General features: G+C 44.2%; 1 protein-coding gene across 2 annotated transcripts in view; it reads right to left on the bottom strand.

Moving 5' to 3' along the window:
- The window catches only part of CORO2B (coronin 2B), an 88,715-nt gene that overhangs the window by 16,548 nt on the left and 51,153 nt on the right, over positions 1–21,014 (bottom strand). Inside the window, exons 3-8 of one of the 2 annotated variants that reach the window (XM_070762659.1) lie at positions 11,832–11,948; positions 10,695–10,844; positions 8,655–8,819; positions 7,942–8,058; positions 2,978–3,082; positions 733–829 (exon numbers count right to left, since the gene is read on the bottom strand). In XM_070762659.1, the coding sequence (XP_070618760.1) occupies positions 733–829; positions 2,978–3,082; positions 7,942–8,058; positions 8,655–8,819; positions 10,695–10,844; positions 11,832–11,948 (751 nt within the window). The remainder of the gene's footprint in view (positions 1–732; positions 830–2,977; positions 3,083–7,941; positions 8,059–8,654; positions 8,820–10,694; positions 10,845–11,831; positions 11,949–21,014) is intronic. The other variant, XM_070762660.1, reaches the window with a different exon arrangement.

The following is a 21,014-nucleotide window of genomic DNA, read 5'->3' as shown; positions in this document are numbered from 1 at the left end:
GAAAGGGGAGAGTAAGAGAGGAATGAGTGAAGGGAGGGAGGGAGGGAAGAAAGTGGGAAGGAGAAAGAAAAGAAGAAATAGAGGAAGGGAAGGTAAAAGAGAGAAAGAAAAAGAGCAAGAAAGAAAGAAAGAAAGAAAGAAAGAAAGAAAGGGGGAAGGGACAGGAACAGAGGAAGGAAGCAAGGAAACTTATGAAAGGGGAGAGTAAGAGAGGAATGAGTGAAAGGAGGGAGGGAGGGAAGAAGGTGGGAAGGAGAAAGAAAAGAAGAAATAGAGGAAGGGAAGGTAAAAGAGAGAAAGAAAAAGAGCAAGAAAGAAAGCTGCAAGCACCCCCCCCCGAGCCCCCCAGGCCGGCTGCAACCTTTTAAAACACGCGCGCCGCTTCGCAGCTGTCTCCTGAAGCCGAACGCGGAAGTTAGCGTTTGGCTTCAGGAGACAGCTCCTTGGCGCTTGTATCTCGAATTTGGGCTTGTAAGTAGAACAAAAATATCTCTCCCCTCCCAGCTCTTATCTCGAGTTGCTCTTAAGTAGAGCAGCTCTTATGTCGGGGTTCCACTGTATTTAAAACCCTTAATTAAAAACAATCATGCAATCCAAACAAATCATACGTAAAGCGGAACAAACAAGGGTATATCAATTACCCCATGCAATAACAGGCAAGCAAGTCAAGAAGAAGAGACAGACAAAAACCTTTTCTTTTAGACATCCCAACAGCCTACAGGCATCCCTTACCAAGGCCTTTCTGTGGGGCTGGAGAACGGAACTCCATTAGGTAGGTCAGGTATGGCTTTTCAGTGCTGATTTCATAGTATCGGATATTCCCATCTCCCTGAGGGAGGAGAGGCAAAAAGAGAAGTAAATCAGAGGCACCTACTGAACGTTACAAATTCATTTACGAGGAAAAAATAGATCTGTTGGATTATGAGAAGACGACATCTGTAATCAGACAAGGCCATCATTGGGACAGTGGCAGAAAAGACGTCACGAGCTTTTTTGTGCTCTCAGACTCTGCTGTTTGAAATGAAGAACTGTGGAGAATCAAAAAGCTGGAACACATTTTTGTGTGTGTGTGTGTTTGAACTCGCAGTCAGACATTCATTGGTCAATACTCCCAAGTTCATACCATGTTTCCCCGAAAATAAGACACTGTCTTATATTAATTTTTGCTCCAAAAGTTGTGCTACGTCTTATTTTCGGGGGGTGCCTTATATTTCTCAAATAAGACAAATTCACAGGCAGAAAAGCTGACCCCCCCAAAGAAAGTGTACCGTACGGTATACTGATTACGGTACGGTACCTGTCAGTATGGCACCCACACACACAAACGACGACACTTATATGGTACAACAGTATACTCCCGCTATTGCAGCTTCCGGCCACCAGAGGAGCTACAGTCTACGCACTGTAGTGGAGACTGTAATGGCGGTGAGACGGCAGCAGACTGTGTCTGCTGTACTGGACGGTACAAAGCGATGGAAGGAGCCAGCAGGGGACGCCACATTCTTACGCTATTGCTATGAACAGCTTTGAATAGTACAGTATGTTTTTCCACCGTACCGTATGTAAACTTGACTACGCCTTATTTTCGGGGGGCACCTTATATTAGCAAATTCTGCAAAACCTCTGGCATGCCTTACTTTCGGGGTACGTCTTATTTTCAGGGAAACAGGGTAGCAGCTTCCTGTAGAATGTCATTTTTCCTTACAGCAATTTTGTGAGATATTTCATTTTACGACAGAAAAACTAAGGCTGAGTGATAAGAAGTTGCTATCCCTCAAAAGTACTTAAAGAAATGTTCTTTAGCACTACCTAGGCTAGATTCAATTAAATGTTATGCTTGTCAGAAAACATCGGGATGATCCATGTATATTTCTGATCTCTGCTTTTAAAGCCCAACTTTGCTTTGAAGAAGAGTCAGATCTAGGTGGGTTACATCATTCCCCTTAGTGGGGAAGGTCCTTGGTACCTCCCTTCTCTGTCTTTCAAGACCAAAGACACATTCCTTCCATTATATTGCCTTGTAGTAAGAGATGGGTGGCAAACAGATTTAATTTGTTATTCAATTCAATTACGGAAATGAAGGATATTTCTCTGGAACAGTTGCCTGAGCATCAACAGAGTCAGATAAACGTAAAGTCAGCTCACCACAGCAAGAGTTCTCTCTCCAACATATCTAAATCTATCTTCACTGAAAAAAGCCAAGATTGAACAACAATGAATAGGTCTCTATTGGCTTCTACACCCCTTGCATGAGATTATTAGTTTCATCTGACTTATTTCTCCTGGATCTGCTCAAAGCAGTTGGCCTCTTCCCTCAAGACTTTAAGGCAGAGGAAAAAAAGTTGCATCAATTTCAACAAAAATAATTCTAAGAATGCCTGTACGTAATATCAAAGTACACTGCTCAAAAAAATAAAGGGAACACTCAAAGAACATATCCTAGATCTGAATGAATGAAATATTCTCATTGAATACTTTGTTCTGTACAAAGTTGAATGTGCACAACAGCATGTGATTGTCAATCAGTGTTGCTTCCTAAGTGGACAATTTGATTTCACAGAAGTTTGAACTACTTGGAGTTATATTGTGCTGTTTAAGTGTTCCCTTTATTTATTTATTTTTTGAGCAGTGTATAAACCATATTTAAATGTTGACACATTAGATTAGGGATGGACAACCTGGTATCCTCAAATGCCCAAAATAGGTCTAAATAGATTAAAATTTCACATGAGATATTTGCACTTTTGGTCCTTGTCTCCAGTTCTAGTTGAATGAAAACAGTTTTGAGTAGCTACAAATGTCTATGTGTGTACTTCCTCTCCCAGCAAATCTGGACAGGGTAGAACATTTGCAGAGGACCATGTACTCTCCGCAATTATTATTATTATTATTTTATTATTATTTATTATATTTGTATGCTGCCCCTCTCCGTAGACTCCAATGCAAGCCTTCATGCTCAAAAGCTAGCCTCATGTACCTTGCCAGCCAGGTACAACATGTGAGTGTCAGCATCATAGAAGGGGAAGAGAAGGCCCGATAATCCATCAATCTCTTCCTCTATCAGTGGCATGGATAGGTCCTCCTGGGGGAATGCAGGATAAACAAATATTTTGTCAGTTTGGGTGCAAATGGTGCAACTTTCAAGACAAATTCTAAACCCCAAAGATCGATGAATGTGCTGACAGACAGTTGATTGAATGGGAATGACTGCTTTGTTTATAGCTTGAGCGTTTAGATTTTATACTTAATTAATTGGATCTAAAATGTTATAAATTGTTTTATTATATGTTGTAAGCCACCCGAGTCCTCCGAGAGGGGTGGCATAAAAGTCAAACAAACAAACAAAAAAACAGAGCGAACAAACAGACAGACAAACAAACAAATATTAAGTCCTTCAAAGGTTTTTGTAAGCTTCAGCTGGTGCAAAATGTTCTGGCGTGGGCAGTCAGTGTGTCTCTAAAATGGCGCATTGCACCTGTTTTCCATGAGCTGCACTGGCCGCCAGTTTGCTTCCAAACTGATGATAGTTGTTAGTACAGGGTACATGGTTGTTAGGGATTGCCATTGTAAACTGCATATGGTACACTTGTACCAAACTTGTACTTAAAGAGTTAATGTGCACTTAAAGGGTTAACTTGTACTTGAAGAGTTAATATTCAAGGTTGTTTCGTCACTTCCTCATTGAAGCTATAAAAGCTCATTATTTTGCTCAGTCTCTTCCTTTACTTTTGCCTGAGAGATGGTGGAGTTGTGTCCAAGCTCCGTGCTTGTATAAGCTTTGTGCTTATTATCTATATTGTATTTTAGCTTTGTGCTTATTATCTATATTGTATTTTGTTTTGTGCTAATCTTGTAATTGCTCAGTGCGTATTATTCTGTATTTGCTTCGTGCTTATTCTGGATAGTTTATATTTTGTTTATATGTAAATAATACTTATTTAACTAAGTCTGTGTCTTGGCTTTATCACACATCCACGCTCTGTTAAAATTCTCTACTCGGTGTTGTCGAAGGTTTAATAGTCTAACCGAGACAAGTCAACAGTAGTTATTAAACCCTTCGTGGTAGGGTACCAGATCATTTGAGGGAACCCCTCTGTCCGATTACACCTCTGTCTCATCATGTCCAGCAAAAGAGGTATGCTGTGGATCCTACCCGTTGAAGGGTTACACCTGGAAGAATCCAGGACAGGAGCCTTTTCTGCCATGGGACCTGCTCTGTGGAATATCCCTCTCCTCCCGGAGGTGAAAGTGGTTCCATCCCTGATATCCTTCAGGAATTCATTAAACCGTGGTAGTGCCAACAGGCCAGGGTAGTGGGCAATTAGTGAAGTGGCTGTATTGCCCATAACCATAACAATGATTCCCTCCACCTACACCATTACTGAATAACTTTGATTGTGTTTTAATTGCTGATTTTTTAATTGTTATTTTTTTCTTGTTTTTTTATTACACCTGCCAAAATTTTGACATGGGCAGCTATATAGATATGGTAAATAAAATAAATAATAGAATTCCACAGCACCTTCAGCATGTCAGCTGAGCTCATTCACTGCAGTAAGCTGTGGCTTGCTTAATTATGGGGTTTTGCTCATAAAATGAAGTTCATGCACTCATAGAGCCACAACAACATAATTTACAAAGTGCTAAGCTCACATAATATATCAAGCTATTACTTGTTGTGGTTAGCTCTGGCCCAACTCCTGCCCCAAGCAATGTGGAGGTGGATGTGGGGGAAACAACCACATGCCGCAGGCCTGTTTTGCTCCCAGTAGAATCTGTCTCCTCTGACCAAGGAAGCGTGAGTGACAGGGAAGAGGGGAGTTTGGCAGACAGCCCAGGAGGAGATCAATCATCTGTATCATCCCTGGATTCTGAACAAGAATTAATGACACATCCACGCATGTGTAGAGTGATGCATAGGAGACAACAACTGAAGGATTATTACAAGAGAAAATGAGGCCACCTGTGGTTGGGTGGGGCTGCTGTAATTAGTGCTACAGATAAAAGGACAACCTGGTGTTTTAGCCTCATGGCAGTTTATCTGATTCATTGTTTCGTCAAGATCGTGGTTTTTGTGCTGTTCAAGATTGTGTGTGGACTCTCTGGACTTTAGAATTGGATTCAATTTCCCAGTTATTGGGTGAGCAATTGGACTGCATTTCACCTGTGCCTTGTGTGTACCAGAAAATCCCTTTGACATTTAAAAAGGGAGCTGTTTGTTTTTCTGTTTATAAAAACTTTTGGGTTTTCCTTTTATCGTGTGGTGTGTGTCTTCCTGGACTAATTACCCTGTAATTACGGGCGGTTGAAATACGCCCGCAGAACAATTACTAGTACAGCTGTACCTCTACTTAAGAACTTTATTCGTTCCATGACCAGGTTCTTAAATAGAAGCAATTTTTCCCATAGGAATCAATGTAAAAGCAAATAATGCATGCAAACCCATTAGGAAAGAAATAAAAGCTCGGAATTTGGGTGGGAGGAAGAGGAGGAAGAAAGAAGGAGGACAGTCGCTGCTGAAGGAAGAAGGTGAGGTGAGGGGAAACAAAAAAATCCAAAACTTTAAGGCTTAGAAAAAAAAGAGGCAGCGAGGAAGAGCATGCGCCTCCCAAACACCCGGTGTGAAGCTCCCTCCCATACACTGCGCCAGAGAGAGAAACCCAGGAGGAATGGCAGGAAACTGGCCGGGCGCTTCGTGCCACTCTCAAACTTCCTGGGAAATTTTTCTGGGCTGGGGTTCTTAAGTAGAAAATGGTTCTTAAGAAGAGGCAAAAAACCCTTGAACACCCGGTTTTTATCTAGAAAAGTTCTTAAGTAGAGGCGGTCTTTGGTAGAGGTACCATGTACTTCTGTGCCAGAAACATACAAGTTCTTCTGTAGTGAAAGGATTTGCTGGTGACATCACTGTTACACAGGGGACACGACACCCTTTCGTGTCCCTGTGGAATTGACCCCATGAAGTTATCTACTGCTGCAGTGTTCCCTCTAATTTTTTGGGGGGGTGGGCAGAAAAGTATAGTGTCTGAGCGGCAGTCCCTTCAGGACTGGGTGGCACAGAAATAATAATAAATAAATAAACAAACAAACAAACAAACAAACAAATAAATAAATAAACAAATAAAAAACCCACCCTGTTTTGCCTCAGAGAATTTCAAAATAAAATACTGTACTGTGTGTCTATAACAGTGAGCTCATAATAGGGCAACTCTATCAATATCAAAATGCCACTTAAATAGTTGAGCTAGTTTCAAACTAGATTTTGATTTTCTTTCTCTCTTCCTTACTCCCATTCTTTTTCTTTCTCTTTTCCTTCCTCTCTTTTTTCTATCTGTTTCTCTCTCTTCCTCTCTTCCTCTCTCTCTCCTTCCCTCTCGGCTTCTGGGCAGGTTTGGAAAACTCTGAGTTGATGATGATTTTTAAGTGAGCGATTGCTCACTGCTCAGCTTAGAGGGAACTATGCTGCTGGGTCGAGAGGAGCTGGAGCTTGTAATGGGAGTTCAACCCACTCCACAACAGCAATGTGTCTCGAACACAAGTCCAGCGTTCTAACCCCGTGAGCCACTGCACTCCTTAATATATTAAGCTACAACCCAAATGGGGGAGAGTGAAAATCATTTGCAGGAAATACTTCTGGCTGCTGCTACCCTGAGCTCATCCTTCTTTCACACTTCACTTGGTGAACTAAGAAAGAAGTGTCCAGAAACCTTTCTCTTCCATGATGTAGTAAAAGGAGATTTTGATAGAGGTTACCACTGCATTATATCTCCAGATTCTTTGATTGCATTCCTGGCCCATTTCCAATTCTGCCAATAGTGGGGCATGATCTGACAGCCAAATACTTTTAATATCTACTTTTTTAACTTGTACATTGCCCACCCTATTCATTAATATATAATCGATTCAGCTAAATGTATGACGTCTTGCTGAGTAGTAAGTGCTTCTATTTGGTAGGTCTGCATGAAAATCCACCATATTGAGTCTGTTTAAATTTATCTATCTATCTATCTATCTATCTATCTATCTATCTATCTATCTATCTATCTATCTATCTATCTATCTATTATATGTATAAAGTAGATATAGAAAAGATTAAAAGACACTAGGACAGGAACGGTAGGCACAAAGCTGCACTTATGCAACGCCCCTTACAGACCTCTTAGAAAAGGGGAGAGGTCTACTGTAGATAATGTAAGGTTGAAGATTTTGGGATTGGGGGAAGAAACAGCAGAGTCCGGTAGTGAATTTCAGGCACTGACCACTCTATTGCAGAAATTGTATTTTTTGCAGTCTAGTTTGGAGCGATTTACATTTAGTTTGTATCTATTGCGTGCTCTTGTGTTGTTGTTGTTAAAGGTGAAGTAGTCACTAACAGGGAGTACATTGCGATGTATGATTTTATGAACAACAGTTAAATCAGTTTGGAGGCGGCGTAGCTGTAAATTTTCTAAATGTAGTAACTGAAGTCTGGAGGAGTAAAGTAATTTGTTGTGTGAGGAGTAGTGGAGGACTCTTCTTGTGAAGTATTTCTGGACTCCTTCAATTGTATTAATGTCTGTTATGCAGTGAGGATTCCATACAGGTGAGCTGTATTCAAGAATTGGTCTGAAAAATGTAACATCCTACTATTTCCAATCCTATTCGTTAATTGCATATTAAAATCTCCTGCCAAAAACGTTGTGCCCTCCATAAAATTATCCAACTTTCTCTTTGTGTTTATTATGAATTGTTTTGTTTTTGCATAAATTGCCGCCAATGTCAATTTCTTTTGATTCATTTTCCCTTTAGCAAACAACCTCGCCATTCTTTTACGCTTCCCTTGGGGAATTAAGAAAGAGGCCTCCAGAAGCCTTTCTCTTCTATGATGTTGTAAAAGGAGATTCTGTTTTGTTGGACCTTAGCACCTTACACAATCACACCCAAACACGCAATGATTCTCCTGACCTGATCCCAGAGAGCAATCTGCCTGGTGTTCCAGCGCGACACACCAGTTGTTAGAAGCCTCTTGATGTTCCCTAAGAAGACCACGCGGTTCACACGGTGAGTCTTGCAGTTTGCCTCCTAGGAAAACAGTCACATCGTTGGTGGCTCTTGTGTTGGAATGGGAGGGGGGTTGGAAAAATCACCTTGCAAAAACTCCATTTCTAAAATTCCCAGATCTTAAAACAATTTCCTCTAATAATATACATAATTAAAAAAAAATTAAAGCAACATTTTAATAGTTTTACATTATATGATGCAATGAAATCATGGTTTTTCTCTACAGAAAATTGAGTCCAGTTAGCATTTTCAGCTAACTGTAGCAAAGAGAGGCAAAATGGGTAGTTTTGGGCCACCCAAGATTGGCTCCTGGGACCCCAATGCTCTGCGAGCAGAACGGTTTACCAGTCTGCTTCTGGGTGCAATTCTGGGGGTTGGTGTTGGTGATCCCCTTCCAAGCCTTTCATGGCAGGGGTCCAGGTGAGAGACCCTCTCGCCCCACTGGGTTTGGCCTGTCCCACTCATGTCAGGAGAGGAGATAGCTGTGGGTCCCTTCAGCCCAATTATTATATGTCATGTGGAAGAGGGAGGCCCCAGGATTATAGAGATGCTTAGGTGGGGCATGGCCCAAAAAAGGTTGGGAACCACTGATGTAGATCCTTCAAAGAAGCTCCCACCTGGAGGACTTTGCCCGAACGCGGCTCAATGACCCGTAGCTTCCTGTCTTTGCAAGTGGTGGCGAGTAAACTGCCATTGGAGTTGAAGGACATGCAAAGGATGACGTCAGAGTGGCAGTCAATCATCTTCACTGGCTCAGCAATATCTAAGTTCCAGATGAGGACCTGAGAAAGAGAAGACACAGAACAAACAGAAACTGCTCTGGCTTCCTCACAGACATCTCACCAAAACCACTTCAATGTCCTCTCCCCCCTATAGCTAAAATCACGGAGGAACAGTAAGCAAGAGAATAAATCCAGTTCCTCACCCTTTAGTATCTAAACTCATCCACCAAACTTTCGGGAAGTCAAGAGAGTATCAAGCTTTTCTCAAGATCCCTCAGAAGGTTGAGTTGCCCAGGAAGAAAGCAGAGGACCTCCAAGGATCCTCCCAACTCTGCTCTTTTGTGTTCTTGTCAAGTCAAAGAGGAGTGGAGGAGAAGGGGAGGCCTTGGCCAGGCTCTGCCCACAGTTCTTTGGGTTGGGGCTCTCGACCACCTTTCTTCCTTGTATCGTCCCTGCTACTTCTGGGGCTTCTGTGTTAGAGGCCTCTCAAACTGTCTGGGAGTCTAATTCATCTCCTTTAAATCAGAGCTCTCCAACCTTGGCAACTTTAAGCCTGGGGAATTCTTGGAGTTGACGTCCTCCAGGCTTAAAGGTTTCAAGGTTGGAAAGCCCTAATTTAAATTCTGACAGCATTTATTTTTATTTATTTATTTATTATTAGAGTTGGAAAGGACCTTGCAGGTCATCTAGTCCAACCCCCTGCTGGTGCAGGAGACCCTACATCACACTAGTCCAATAGCAGTCCAGTCTTTTCTTGAAGGTCACTAGTGTTGGAGTGTTCACCACCTCTGTGGGCAAGCGGTTCCACTGGCTGATCGCTCTCACCGTCAGAAAGCTCCTCCTTATTTCCAGGTTGAATCTCTCCTTGGACAGTTTCCAACCATTGTTCCTTGTCTGGCTCTCTGGTGCTTTGGAAAATAATGTGTTGCCCTCCTCCCTGTGGCAGCCTCTCAAGTATTTGTAGACTGCTATCATGTCCCCCCTGGACCTCCTCTTCGCTAGAGTATCCATGCCCAGTTCCTGCAACCTTTCCTTGTATGTCTTAGTTTCTAGTCCTTTTATCATTCTAGCATCTTTCCTCCTTAGCCATAATGAAACTCACAAAAGGCCCCAAAGGGATGTCTTAAGAACATCCCAACCAGCGGTGGGTTGCTCCCATTTTGACCCAGTTTGGTAAACCAGTAGTGTTGTACATACTCCTGGTCAGCTGGAGGATGATGAAGGAATTGAGGACTCTGATACAGATAGTGTTTATGAATTAGTAGTGGGGCCGGGGTTACAGGTAGTAGAACAGGTGGGAGGCCAGCCACAGGATGGGGCTATGTGTCAAGGATCTAGCGAGGAAGAATCAGACGCTCACTGGGTAAACCCTAAATTCAGAAGGGCCCAAAAACATAGAGAAGAGGTGTCTGGAAGAAGATATTAAGGGGAGGAATGGGTTAAATACTGTAGTGATGTATTTTGCACATCAGAGGGTCAGTGGGGAAGAAGGGTGGAGTTTCAACGTTGCCAAAGAGAAATATGGAGGGTTTTCCATGCCGCTCCCAAGTAAGCAAAAGTATTCTGTGTTGATTAACAGTCAGGGCTGCTGTTTTAGAAATCATGCTGTTAGGAAAATAAATCTTGTTAAGTGGAGAAGGAGAAGGAATGTGAGAAATGCAATTAAGGAAGATAACGGACCAAGAGATAAGTGCCTGTATGAAATGTGTTTGAATTCCAGAAGAGCAGAGAATAAAATGGAGTTTCTTTATTCATGAAATAAAGCATTTAATAAGAGTTATTTGTAATTGCTAAATTTCTACCAGAAACCAGAAGTGGTGGGAGGCTCCACCCACCTGCCTGGGATGCTCCTGCGCATGTGCACAAGCAAACCGGTAGCGATGGGATTTAGAACCCACTACCGAGCGCAACCATTCAGGATGGTGACCCATTTACCTTATAGTCATACCCAGCACTGAACAGGATATTGGTGGTGGTTGGGTGCCACTCGATGATGCCGACTCGCCGGCTGTGGCCGTACAGCTCCAGGACAGCCTCTGTCATGTTGCGCTTCAAGCCTCCGTCCGGGATTTCCCATATCCGAACCTTGAAGGACAAAAGAGGGAAAGGCTCCTGTGAGCTGAGTCTTCTGCTTCTCTGCCTAACCAGACGTTGTTGGGAGAGGTAAAAGGACTGAGAAGCTTGTGGACATCTGGCTTTAAATTGTCCATTCCTCTGCACACCTGGAAGCATCTGCCTTTTTAAAATAGGGCTTCCTGGAAACCTAGAGATCTTCTTAAAAAACTCTGCAGAGCTCCCTTCCTCCCCCCAGGCATCTCACTGGATTCCTTTGCACCGTATTTTATCCTCTGATAATTCAAAAGTATTTTTGTTAAATATTATTATGTATTTAAGTATTTTGGCTTGCAGACGCTGCCCATGGACCCAGGGAAGGAAAGAAGGAAGGGAGGGAGGGAGGAAGGAAAGGAAAGGAAAGGAAGGAAGGAAAAGGAAGGAAAAGGAAGGAAGGAAGGAATTAAGTCCTGAGTCCTTTGGGATTGGGTGGCATAGAAGTCGAAGGAAGGAAGGAAGGAAGGAAGGGAGGGAGGGAGGGAGGGAGGGAGGGAGGGAGGAAGGAAGGAAGGAAGGAACCCTGCCAAAGAGACTGGGACAAAACGCTTGTCCAATTGTGCTCTCTGGGAAGCTCTTCCTCCTCCTTGTGCATGTGCCAATCACTTAATTTGAGCGCCACCTTCCCTTTGCGGCAGGGAGGCTGGTGACCTTGGGAAGAGAGCTGGGGTGGCTGTTGGGGTGGGGTGGGGAGGAGGATCTGCTGCAGTAGCTCACAGAGCAGGAAAACAGCCAACTTCACGCAAGAATGAGAGCACTTCATGCTTTGCTGGCTTCAGGTTCACCGAGTTCCATCAGTCCCTGTCTTATGATTTGAAAGCCACAATTCATGATTTAACATGGGATGGGACTCAACTCATTTCGATTTATTTAATAAAGAAGAGGTTCGCCAAATATGAAAAGATCCCAGCCTCCCAGCAGTTAACTCTCCAAAATATTGGTTATGCTGTCATCCTTACTTACTGAAGTGTCTTCTGAGCAAGAAGCAATGATGTTTTCAATGAAGGGGTTCCACTTAATATCAAGTACGTTGCCTTGGTGGCCGCAGACTTTGGGGTAGTTTGGTTCAATTCGTCCAGTCTGAAATAAGAACAATAAAATACTCAGGATCATCAAAGCCTTACCTTCAATGAGATAACGGATTTTTATCAATAGAAAATCAATATGAAGGAGGCCGGATGGATTTATTACAGTTAGCTGGTAATTACTTCCTGCTTTGCGCTCTGATTCAAATATAGACATATTCTGGAGACTGAATTAATTAAACAACAAAGGACAAGAGAGGATATTAAAAAAAACAAAGATGGATTTTTGACCCGACAAAGTTGTAAAGTTGTTGTTTATAACTTTTGAAATGATCTGGGATAGTTAAGATGCCGTGGTAAATTTTCTATGGGTGAATTACAAAAACAGCTTGTTAACAGAGAGATTTGAAACTTTAATCTTGTTCCGTTTTGCTGTTATTGTTTTTTCCTGCTACTTTTTGCCATTAATATAGCACATAGAAGAATGTCAACAAGTTGCTAATAGATTTAAGTCGCTTAAAAATTTTGGGAGGGCCTGTTCTGCAATGGGTGGACACTAGCGCTGGGTTGCTACTGGTTCGACCCAGTTCGGCAAACTGGTAGCCCACCCGTCTGGGAAGCTTCTTTGTGCACACGAACGGGTAGCGGCGGGATTTAGAAGCTACTACTGGGGGGAACTAATTGTAGTCATATATCGATCAGTATTCATTTAGAAGGTGTTCTGCCGGCGTGTTTCAACCGCCCGTAATTACAGAGTCCAGGAAGACACACACCACACGATAAAAGGAAAACCCAAACGTTTTTATAAACAGAAAAACAGAAACAGCTCCCTTTTTAAATGTCAAAGGGATTTTCTGGTACACACAAGGCACAGGTTAAATGCAATCCAATTGCTCACCCAATAACTGGGAAATTGAGTCCAATTCTAAAGTCCAGAGAGTCCCCACACAATCTTGAACAGCACAAAAACTATGATCTTGACGAAACAATGAATCAGATAAACTGCCATGAGGCTAAAACACCAGGTTGCACTTTTATCTGTAGCACTAATTACAGCAGCCCCACCCAACCACAGGTGGCCTCATTTTCTCTTGTAATAATCCTTCAGTTGTTGTCTCCTATGCATCACTCTACACATGCGTGGATGTGTCATTAATTCTTGTTCAGAATCCAAGGATGATACAGATGATTGATCTCCTCCTGGGCTGTCTGCCAAACTGCCCTCTTCCCTGTCACTCACGCTTCCTTGGTCAGAGGAGGCTTCGTCGGCAGATTCCATCAGGAGCAAAACAGGCCTGCGGCATGTGGATGTTTCCCCCACATCCACCTGCACACTCCTTGGGGCAGGAGCTGGGCCAGAGCTAACCACAACAGAAGGGATAATACGTGTATAGAGGTATTCTTTGAGTTATTACAGTTCAATTACTGACCATTCAAAATTAGGACCCTCCCCTCCCCTAAAGTACTTATAACTTGGTCCTGAAGTTACATATGTTGCAGCACCACATCAGTCATTTGCTCTTACCACTGACCGCAGAAATGCTGCAGCATGCCCCCTGCCTATTCACCACTACCACATCCTTCTCTAGGTAGAGGCAGCTATTTCTCTCTCTGGGCACAATGAGAATATATCTGCTGAAAAAACCTCTGCATTGGCGACAGGAAGGGCAATGGGCCATTAAACGCTGCTAGGTCCATTCAGTTACCCAGACTCCACTCCAATGCAAGGGATTATGGAGTCCTTAAAAGATAATGATCCTTGCCTGCAGGGTCTCCCCAGGCACTGGGCCTGCTTTTCTAGCCTCCTGAGTTCCCCACCCTATTTTCCATCATTTATTTACTTTTAGAAGATCTCCAGAGTTCCAAATGTTTCCAATTATTTATGATTTGCAGACTTAACTGGACCGAAGCCCATCAGATTCTCCATCAACAGCACCAAGCACCTGACGAACCCGATGCTTCATTCATCTCACTTTGTCAACCTTTCCACTTCAGTCCCTTTACTGATACTTGCAGATTAAGCAAGGAGATGGAAGCAATGCTTTGTATTTATCTACCGAGCTCTACTACCTACCAGTGGGATACTTAAGGGACAACCAGCCACAAAGAACCCTGTGTCATTGAATGGAATGATAGTTTTATCTTCCATTTCCAGATAAAATTCAAGATGAAATTATCATTACATTTGATGTCCCAGTACGCTTTATATCTATAGAAGCAGAACTAGCAAAAAAAAAAAAAAATCCAGGGCAACACAACACACCGGACCTAGCCAAATATACCAAGATTGAAATACCCAGAATCACAGACATTATCAACCTCTGTCTGACACCTACTTTTACTTTGATGGAAATAAAAACAGACATAATTAAATCAAATTATCACAGATAATCCCCACTCGGTTAAAGACCTCGGGATACTAATAACAAAAGATTTAAGTGCCAAAGCCCACTGCAACAACATAGCCAAGAAGGCTTCAAGAGTTGTAAACCTAATCCTACGTAGCTTCTGCTTTGGCAATCTCACACTACTTACCAGAGCTTACAAAACTTTCACCAGACCCATCCTCGAATACAGTTCATCTGTTTGGAACCCATATCGCATCTCAGACATTAACACCCTTGAAAATGTCCAAAGATACTTCACCAGAAGAGCCCTTCACACCTCCACTCGAAATAGAATATCCTACAAGACTAACTTTCAATCCTGGGCCTAGAAAGCTTAGAACTAAGACACCTTAAACAAGATCTCAGTATTGCCCACAAGATCATATGCTGCAACATTTTGCCTGTCAGCGACTACTTTAGCTTCAACCACAACAACACAAGAGCACACAACAGATTTAAACTTAATATTAACCGCTCCAAATTTGACTGTAAAAAATATGACTTCAGTAACCAAGTTGTCGAAGCGTAGAACTCATTACCGGATTCCGTAGTGTCATCCCCAAACCCCCAACACTTTACCCTTAGATTATCTATGGTTGACCTATCCAGATTCCTAAGAGGTCAATAAGGGGCGAGTACAAGTGCACTAGAGTGCCTTCCGTCCCCTGTCCTATTTGCTCTCCTATATCTCCTATACCTTTCTTCTATTCCTATTTCTCTTCTATTCTTTCATTGATATGTTCTATTACTATATCTTCTTTTCTATTCTTTCTTAGCTATACAGTGATCCCTCGAGTTTCGCGATCTCGATCTTCGCGAAACGCTATATCGCGATTTTTAAAAAAATATTAATTTAAAAAAAAAACACTTCCGCGTTTGGCTTCAGGACTCAGCTGGGAAGCGGCGCGGCTGTTTTAAAAGGTGGCAGCCGGCCTGGGGGGCTTCCCAGCAAGCCCCCCAGGCCGGCTGCGACCTTTTAAAACAGCCGCGCCGCTTCCCAGCTGAGTCCTGAAGCCAAACGCGGAAGTTCGCCTTTGGCGTTTGGCTTCAGGACTCAGCTGGGAAGCGGCGCGGCTGTTTTAAAAGGTCGCAGCCGGCCTGGGGGGCTTCAAGCTCCCCAGGCCGGCTGCGACCTTTTAAAACAGCCGCGCTGCTTCCCAACTGAGTCCTGAAGCCAAACGCGGAAGTTCGCCTTTGGCGTTTGGCTTCAGGACTCAGCTGGGAAGCGGCGTGGCTGTTTTAAAAGGTCGCAGCCGGCCTGGGGGGCTTCCCAGCACCCCCCCGAACACCCAACCTGGGTCTTCCCGGCCGCCCACACAAAGGGGAAACCCCGGCTCCTCGCTGATGCCCACCGCTCGGCAGTCCGCCAGCAAGAGGGGGAAGACCCAGGGAAGGTTCCTTCGGCCGCCCAGCAGCTGATCTGCTCGGTAGCGCAGCAGCAGCGAGGAGCCGAATCGGGTTTCCCCTTTGCGTGGGCGGCGGAGAACGCAAACTCCACCATCTATGCATACGCGGCCATAGAAAAAAAAGGGCGCGCATGCGCAGATGGTGTTTTTACTTCCGCAACCCTACATCCCGAAAAATCGATTATTGCGAGGGGTCTTGGAACGGAACCCTCGCGATAATAGAGGGATCACTGTATTTTACTATGAGTATCTCCTCTATAACCTTCATCATGTATTTTTCTATGTGTATATAGATATATACCCACTAAACCCCTCATTGTGTATTAGACAAAATAAATAAATAAATAAAATAAAAATAATCTATAATATAGTGTAAAGATTGTAGCAGCCACTTTGTAGAACAGACAGGCGAAAGGCTAGCAGAGCACATCCGTGAATACCAACTAACAGGTGGGTGACATAATAGAAACTCTTCAATTTCACAACTGGGAAACTCTTAAGTTTCCTAAGCCCAACTAAATCCAAAGATGCTAGAGAATTCCTAGAACTTTGGTGGCATTCTACCGAAACATAAAGATAAATCACATTTACACAATATTCAAAAGAGACACTAGAAAAGCTAAGAAGGAAACAAAAATGCCAGAACACATACTCTCCAGCAACCAATACCCAGATATGCAGCCTTTAGCGCCAGAAAAACAATCAAGCAGAAAAGAGTCCCCTGCGAAAGAACTATCAAGGCGAAAACCACATCCCAACCAAAAGAGCAGTGCAAGTTACTGCAGTGGTACCTCTACTTATGAACTTAATTTATTCTGTGACCAAGTTCTTAAGTAGAAAAGTTTGTAATAAGAAGCAATTTTCCCCATAGGAATCAATGTAAAAGCGAATAATGCCTGCGATTGGGGAAACCACAGGGAGGGTGGAGGCCCTGTTTCCTCCCAGGAGATTCCTAGAGAGGCCCCACGGAGGCTTCTCCCTGCCTTTTCTGGCCCTGTTTCCTCCCAGGAGATTCCTAGAGAGGCCCCACGGAGGCTTCTCCCAGCCTTTTCCGTCCCTGTTTCCTCCCAGGAGATTCCTAGAGAGGCCCCACGGAAGCTTCTCCCTGCCTTTTCCAGCCCTGTTTCCTCCCAGGAGATTCCTAGAAAGGCCCCACAGAGGCTTCTCCCTGCCTCTTCTGGCCCTGTTTCCTCCCAGGAGATTCCTAGAGAGGCCCCACGAAGGCTTCTCCCCACCTTTTCTGGCCCTGTTTCCTTCCAGGAGATTCCTATAGAGGCCCCACGGACGCTTCTCCCCACCTTTTCTGGCCCTGTTTCCTCCCAGAAGATTCCTAGAAACGCCCCACGGAGGCTTCTCCCTGCCTTCTCTGGCCCTGTTTCCTCCCAGGAGATTCCTAGAGAAGCCCCATGGAAGCTTCTGCCTGCCTTTTCCGGCCCTGTTTCCTTCCAGGAGATTCCTATAGAGGCCCCACGGAGGCTTCTCCCCACCTTTTCTGGCCCTGTTTCCTCCCAGAAGATTCCTAGACAGGCCCCACAGAGACTTCTCCCTGCCTTTTCCAGTTACAGTTTCGGAGGCTCAAGTTTGTAAGCGGAAAACGGTTCTTCAGAAGAGGCAAAAAAATCTTGAACACCCGGTTCTTATCTAGAAAAGTTGGTAAGTAGAGGCATTCTTAGGTAAAGGTATCACTGTATATATAAACAGGGAGTAAACCCCATCCTTATTAGCCCTGATGGTGTTACACAATTGGGTAATGTCTGTAAGCAACTAACCAAGCTCAGAGGATGCTAGGGACACCCATTAGGATCCAAACCTGAGTTACTATGTATACAAGCATTGCAGAGGTGGGCTGCTAAGGTGGAATGGTGACGTGTGCTTGCCTCTGTGGCTCTGAGTGCTAGCTGAATCCAGTGCAATTCGGCAACTGCAGAATACCCTTGAAAAGCTATAAGTTGGTGAGCAATTAGAATAAAACCAGGCTCAATGGCATCTTAACTAAGGAAGAAATCAAAGAGGAACAAGAAGATTGGGCCTTCCTCTCACACAACTTACTCCCAAGGATCCCTCTTCTGACTCTTATTTTCTTGAAGATGAGTTGATGGAGGAAAAAATTTGAGACATTAAGACATTTCCTGACCGGTCACTGTTGTGAAAGATGCTGAACTGGGTGCGGTCACAGTGGGCTGATTGAACAGGGTTGTCCTTTGTTCGGATCAAATGGAAATAACTTTCTTCCTGGCAAATTGCCACATTAGAGGCAGAGCAGAAGACAGGAAGTATTGCTGTGCGCCTCCAGCTATATACAGTCCAGGCATGCTTATTTCAAAACAAGCATCATTCTCAGGCCTTGTTCAAACAATGCACAGCCAAAATAAAGCATTCCCTATATCAGTGATGATGATGGTGATGATGATGATGATGATGATAATAATAATAATAATAATTATTATTATTATTATTATTATTTATTAGATTTGTATGCCACCCATCTCCGAAGACTCGGGGCAGCTCACAACAATAATAAAAACAATATTCTAGCGAAAACAAATCTAATATTAAAAAAGCACATAAAAAACCTATCATATTTAAAAAGCAAACAACACATACCTACCCAAACATAAATATAAAAAAGCCTGGGGGAAATCCAATGTTAAAAGCCAAAGCAGTTTTAAAACCCTTAATTAAAAACAATCATGCAATAAATAAAATGGAGCAGCCGAGGGGAATCAATTTCCCCATGCCTGGCAACAAAGGTGGGTTTTTAGGAGTTTGCGAAAGGCAAGGAGGGCGGAGGCAGTCCTAATCTCTGGGGGGAGTTGAATCCAGAGGGCCGGGGCCACCACAGAGAAGGCTCTTTCCCTGGTTCCTGCCAAACGGAATTGTTTTGTTGACGGGACCCGAATAAGGCCAACTCCATGGGACCTAATCGGTCACTGGGATTCGTGCGGCAGAAGGCGGTCCCGAAGGATAGCAAACCTTTTTTTTCCTCAGGTGCCAAAAGTAGGTATGTACGCACGCTATCGCACAAGCGCGTGTGCCTACGTCCATAATTCAATGGCTCAGAGGGCAAAAATGGCCTCCCCTACCTCCCTGGGGGCCCCCTGGAGGCCCAAAACAGCCCATTTCCCAATTTCTGGTGGGCTGGGTAGGTCCACTTTTCGCCTTCCCCAGGTTCCAGAGGCTTCCCTGGAGCCTGGGGAGAACAAAAATGCCCTCCCCACCCCCCTGGAACCCTCTGGAACCCAGAAACATCCTCCCAGAGCCTCTGTACGAGCCAAAATCAGCTGGCCAGCACACACATGTGCGTTAGAGCTGATCTAGATCAATGACTCATGTGCCAAAACCTTATCATTACAGAGCAATTGAAACATTAACCAGCAGAGGGTGCTCTTGGGTCTGGTACACATCAAGTGAAACATGAAATTTATAGCACAATCAAGAAATAGTCGATCAATTACCCTGTTGTTATATCTAATTTGGATTTCTGGTTCCTCTCTTCCACCCCAACTAACAACTTCCAGGAGAGTTTCAGTCATAAGGACAGGTGCTCAACCGTGCTTGTTAAATTGTGAATGCAACCAATACACAGAGTATTTAGAAGGTGTCACAGGAAGCAAGAGAAAGCAAGCGGAGTATTTGCTGTTCGGTACTTCAGGGGTTGCTTGGTTCCCCCCCCCAGTGTTAGTTAGTTAGTTAGTTAGTTAGTTAGTTGGTTGGTTGGTTGGTTGGTTGGTTGGTTGGTTGGTTGGTTGGTTGGTTGGTTGATTGATTGGATTTGTATGCCGCCCCTCTTCATAGACTCGGGGCGGCTAACAACAGTGATAAAAAAAGACATGTAACAATCCAATACTAAAACAACTAAAAAGCCCCTTATTATAAAACCAAACATACATACAAACATACCATGCATAAATTGTAGAAGCCTAGGGGGAAAGAATATGTCAGTTCCCCCATGCCCGACGGCAGAGGTGGGTTTTAAGAAGCTTACAAAAGGCGAGGAGGGTGGGGGCAATTCTAATCTCTGGGGGGAGCTGGTTCCAGAGGGTCGGGGCCGCCACAGAGAAGGCTCTTCCCCTGGGTCCCACCAAACGACATTGTTTAGTTGACGGGACCCGGAGAAGGCCCACTCTGTGGGACCTAACTGGTCGCTGGAATTCATACAGCAGAAAGGCAGTCCCTGAGATAACCTGGTCCGGTGCCATGAAGGGCTTTATAGGTCATAACCAACACTTTGAATTGTGACCGGAAACTGTCCAAATAATGTCCAGTTGACTTTAGACGGATCAGGTACCAAACAAAATGTAGAAGACTTTGATTGCAGGGTAAAAACACCCTCCTCCATCCCCGCTAGAGGCTCTCTGGAAGCCCCAAAACACCCTCCCAGAGCCTCTGTATGAGCCATAAATCAGCTGGCCAGCATATAGATACACATTGGAGCTGAGCTAGGGAAAGGACCCGCATGCCAGCAGATATGGCTCTGTGTGCCACCCGTGCCACCCGTGCCATAGGTTCGACATCACTGGTGTAGAGGCTTGGGCCAGTAGCTCCTAGTGCCTTTTGCCAGCTGCAGCCAGACCGACTCCAACTCAGCCCCAGACTAGAAGGCCTACAGGTGTGAACCTCTGGCCCTGATTCTGCAGACACCAGAGCCTGCAATTTCCTGCAGCAGCAGAAGGAATAGTTTTCATCAAAGCAGGAAATACACCAGTCCAGCCACTCCATACGATTTTTCTCATCTCTATTGAGCTTTGAGAGCAGCTGCACTTATGGGGATTTTTTCCCTTTTTTTCCTCCTTCCATCCAAATATGGTGAGACACCCCTCCATCTGTTCCCTTCCTCCACTCAAACTCTCTCCAGCTGTTGGTGCTACTATCAGAGAAAGAGGATTTATTGCCAGAAGGAGCAAAAATGCTAAGTAACTTTCAGTTCGTTGCATGGATAAATGGTTTGAGAGCTTGCTTTCCCTGGTACAAAGGTACCCCCTAGCCATTTTGCATTGAGCTGTCCCCATTCTGCTCCTAAGCTGGAGAGGCTGGGATGGGGTGGCTGGACCTACCTGTCTTTTCTCCTTCCTTTTCCCCACAGTCATGTGATCACATTTGGGACAGAGGCAGGGGTGGACTACTGCCCAGACAGGAGGGAACGCAGTGGGGTAGCAAAAATGGAGCTCCACCCCAAAGCACCCAATTTGCACTGAAAGATGTTGAAAGAAAATGCATAAGCCACACCCACAGTGCGGTAGTAAAAATTTTGGTAGCCCTTCATTGGATAGAGAGCACTGGCAGCCTCCTTATATTTATGGTTCTTGCCATACTTGTGGTTTACGTGAC

The sequence above is a fragment of the Erythrolamprus reginae genome, chromosome 10 (genome assembly GCF_031021105.1).
Source record: "Erythrolamprus reginae isolate rEryReg1 chromosome 10, rEryReg1.hap1, whole genome shotgun sequence".
Lineage (NCBI taxonomy): Eukaryota > Metazoa > Chordata > Lepidosauria > Squamata > Dipsadidae > Erythrolamprus > Erythrolamprus reginae.
The sequence above is the reverse complement of the archived record's forward strand: the minus strand, read 5'-3'. Positions and strand labels throughout refer to the sequence as shown.